The sequence below is a fragment of the Fomitopsis serialis genome, assembly GCF_022376445.1.
Source record: "Fomitopsis serialis strain Sig1Antser10 chromosome Unknown B0H18scaffold_45, whole genome shotgun sequence".
Classification (NCBI taxonomy): Eukaryota; Fungi; Basidiomycota; class Agaricomycetes; order Polyporales; family Fomitopsidaceae; genus Fomitopsis; species Fomitopsis serialis.
Window position 1 is genome coordinate 283532 of NW_025955005.1, and position 4281 is coordinate 287812.

Genomic DNA, 4281 nt, shown 5'->3' on the forward strand with positions numbered 1-4281 from the left:
TGCACAGGCCTCGGTACTTACGCGATAGTACAACTTAGCAGTCGAAACCTCACGATGGCGCACAACAACCTCTCTAGCTGTTTGTTGCGCGTTCTTTCTCACATCTGCTGGCCCTTCTACGGTTTCTACGTATAACGCACTGGCACAACGTTTGCCGTTCAAGTTCAGCGTTCACTGAACCACGGCACTGGCAGTACAGCGTCGAGTCTCCTACTGTCCCAGATCAAGGTGATTGTTGCGTCTGCCAGTGATTTTTTGAGAGTACCGACGTGCTCATGCAACTAGCATGGCATTCAATAGAGCATATAGGAGGTAGCATCAAATGACCCGCAACTTGGTTAGATCATGAGTGACTGCCTCGGCCACGCCTCACCCTCGTTCCAGACTGACACTGTCCTGTATCGACTTGATGGGAGTGAGACGGCGGTTCTTCGATCCAAACAGGTGTCTACCGGCCGCGAGATGTGCGGTAAGTGCAGTGTTTGTTCAGCGGTAGTTGTACTCGACTTGACAAAATGTGGATCACTGCACATCGGCAGGTGCTGCGGAAAGGGCATCTGGCATTGATCTAAATCACATCAAGTCATTTGGTAATGACCATCGTGCCTCAACGTGCCTTCCACCCTCAGATGCAGCCATATACGTCGTCTTCTTTGGGGCCTCAGGATTACATGGCACCAGAGTTCAGTCGCGTCTGACCCAGACGACTCGGTAGGACAATCCTCTCGCGAGACGCTGATTCTGAACGACACAGTATTACAACCGCCACATCGATCAAACATGTACTTTGATGACTACAACCGCAGTTAGCGTAGGATGCCGCATCTCAAGTTCCCATCAGGGCGGTGCATGATATCAGAATTCAGCCGCGCCCCCGAGCAGCCCCGAGCGTGTCCCCGCAGGATGGATCCTAGTCTCGAACCCGCCTCTCACGGACACCCTAAAAGGGAACCCGTCCGTGAGAGTCTGGACGAGAACGAGCGCCCTAGGGGACCTTTGCGTCTCGCGACTCGCGGGGGCGCTTCACTCACTCGCGCGTCGCGTCTCTCGCCTTTGAGGCTCGCGCGAGCGTACAATCTCGACCTTGGCTACATATCTTCCACTAGACTGCAATAAATCATGCCGTTATCCTATCTTACTCGATCTGTGCGAAATACCGGCTATCTGACACTCGTTGACGACTCGGATGAGCCCGAAGCATTGAGCTCTATTGCCGAGTTCGTCACCACCAGTGGAGGCGATTGAGGTCGATGACCTGCCGCCGGAGCCTTTCGGTACACTGCCGGACTTCCCAGAGGATGACGAAGGAGACCTGAGCTATGTACCAAGCCATGGTCTTCCTGCGCGGCGCCGCAGTGACGAGGAGAAGGCGTTCGCAGTACTGAAATTCATGCGGGAGAACCTCCCGCTTTTCACTTCGTACATTCCTCATGACGCTGTTCTCCTCGAACTCCGGAGGTATCAAGAACTATGTGAATACATGGAAGGGCAATGGTGGAATCCCGGAGCTGCTGGAAGTGCTCTGGTCGATGTCTGGACTGCGGGACGAGGACGTATGCAGCTGGGTCGCAGAGAGAGCAGCGAAGATATGTGCACGGGAGGCAGGCTGGCTCACAGACAGAGCTGCGGAAGGACCGCATACTGTGTATGCTGAACGACTTCGCTCGCCAGCGACAACCGTGTCTGTCGCACAGCTGAAGTCCTTCCGAATCGAGGACCTCACGGCAGCGTATTCCAAGACTATGCCTCGGACTCGGATGATCATGAAGGCAATCATCAACAAGGAGAACACAGCGAGGGATAGCGAAAGCCGGAATCCAGACGATGTGCGTGTGTTTCGGGCCTAGCTGTTTAGACCTGTGCTTACAGAGTATTGCATATAGGGGTGCACATTGGCGACATCGATACTGTTGAATCTGCGTAGCCAGAAGTCCAACGTACATCAGGTCATCAATAGCATGATCCTATGGATAACCGTGCACCGAAGCGCCTCGTCCAGATGCTGAATCGCTTCGGTGTCTCTGTGTCTTATGATCACCTATGTACCTCTATCCTGGTGCTCTCGGCGAACGCACTTCGCATCGCACGCAAGATCGCCAACGACCCCCGAAATATGATCATGCTGCCATACGACAATTTCAACTGGGTCTCCGGTGTGTGGGAGACATCAGTTCTCCACGGTGCTGTACAGCATGACCAGGTATCCGCGATGGTCATCAGCCTCACCCTTCCTGAAAGTGGGACCGCACATCGCCTCGCAAGTGTTGAGCGTTTCGAAGCATGCCGTGGGACTCGTCACCGGCTGCCTGCACAGACAGCCTTGCAGGACATTGTGCCGAGTGAAGCAGACCATACTGCCTTCCGTGACGCAGCTATCAGCCATGTCATGATGATTCTGGTGGACGAGGTTGCGGGATTTGCGGGTTTCCGTGCAAGTGTTCCAGGGCTTGTTGACCCCGATGCGATTCCCGTACGCAAGACCGATCGCCATTACCTACCGACGTTCGACCAAGAGCAAGGGTCGACACGCGGCAACATGGCCGTGTTGAAACACTATTTCATCGATGTACTGCAGATCCCTAAAGCAGTCTTCGAAGATACAATGTTCTTCGTTCTTGGGACCGGCTCACAACTGCACGCGATCGGGCAGCGCAGGACCAAAGAGGAGTCGATCGCTCCGATTTCAGGGCGGACCACCTCTCAAGCCTCGCTATGACGAGTGGGCTTATGCATGTATGCTTCAACTTCATCCAGGCATGTGCCAAAAACCTTTGGGGCGGAGCAAACAGGGACACAACGAGCCTTCAGACACTCCGTGATTTGCTCCGAAACCGGAGCGAGATCAATATCCAGAAATTCGACTTCTATGCATGGCTGCGTTTCTTGGATTGTGTCCTACGAGCACTCGTGATTTCCGCTGCAGTCTCAACCCTCGCTCAAGGACACGACAGAGCTCTCCTCGCAGAGACCAACAGCAGCCGAATTCCGGACCATGTGCGAGACGATCGTCGATACATATGTCATGTCTTCACCAGATCGTCTTGAGGCCGACGGAATCAAGTCGGTCAAGGGAAACACGACCTCGGGCCATGCTGCACTCACAATGTTTGATCTCATGACACTACGAGAGATGCGTCATGCTATCAAGCACGGACATCCGACTCGGATCCTACGGATCCTCAAATTCTGGACACCCATGTTCTATGCAGGGCGAAGCTACAATTATGCCCACGAATGCATGGAATTACTGCACAACCTGATACATGACTGGCCAGAGGATACCGCCAAAGTCCTCTTAGCCAGCATGCTCGTCAATACAACTGGTGAGCCTGATGGCTTTCTCGAGGCAGATCTGGACGTCGAACACCTCAATTTACGCATCAAGAACCGCGCGCATGGCACGAATGCCACACCCGAGATGCTCTGCAAAGTCACACCATCACTTGGTCACGTAAGGGACTTGACAGATCGTGTGTACAAGGAGACAGGTGTGCGCGACGTGAATGAACACCATGCCAAGGTGCAGCAACATACCGACATCCGGCTCCTTGCGAATCACCTTGTCACGTCGCACGCACTGTCATTCGCTCTCGACCAGGTGTCTGAGCATGCCATCACCGATCTCTTTCGAACTGGCCTTCATCAACTGGCCGGCCCACATGGCGGCCATGCGAAGCACCTTCTCCGACACCGTCTTCGACTCCGTTCTCGTCATGCAGATGAATCACATGGGGACACGCACCCGGAGAACTCTGTCGAAGACATCACAGAGGCGGAAAATGAACTGGCAAATGCCGAAGATACATTGGACGGAGCCGAAGTCATGTTGCACACTCACAGCGACAATGGTCCGATTAACGGCTTCGAACACGCGCAGGAGAACGAACTCGTGGATCTGATAAGAGCAGGAGAGAATGGATTGAGGTCAGGTAGTCCATACAATGATTATGAAGCGTAGGGAACGGCAGACCGTCACGGTCTGCGGGTGACTACACTAGCTCGAGCTTTCGTAGCACCGGCTGATTGTCCGTCACTCTAGTGTCCTGCGAATTTCGACTTAGTCCTGAATGTATCATCAATAAAAAGGTCATGCTCACCATGTGTTTCGTCATGGCCTGTCCCAGTATCACCCACTGCACGAAGAGCTGCCTGGATAGCGTCGAAGAGCGGCTCCGCCAAATCATCCCAGTGGATGATATGTGTCAACGGGTACAGGTCGTCAACTCGCCGAATAGCACCTGCATGGTCGGCGACGGCCTCGAGATCCTTGTCCGAGATGAG

General features: G+C 53.9%; 1 protein-coding gene across 1 annotated transcript; it reads left to right on the forward strand.

Moving 5' to 3' along the window:
• Positions 1-1430: 1430 nt before the first annotated feature.
• B0H18DRAFT_1120338 (uncharacterized protein) lies at positions 1431-2716 on the forward strand (the record flags this gene model as incomplete). Its single annotated transcript, XM_048034096.1, has 3 exons — positions 1431-1826; positions 1884-1937; positions 2000-2716. The coding sequence occupies 3 exons, from the start codon at positions 1431-1433 to the stop codon at positions 2714-2716; spliced, it is 1167 nt and encodes a 388-aa protein (XP_047892134.1).
• Between the last annotated feature and the right edge of the window lie 1565 nt (positions 2717-4281).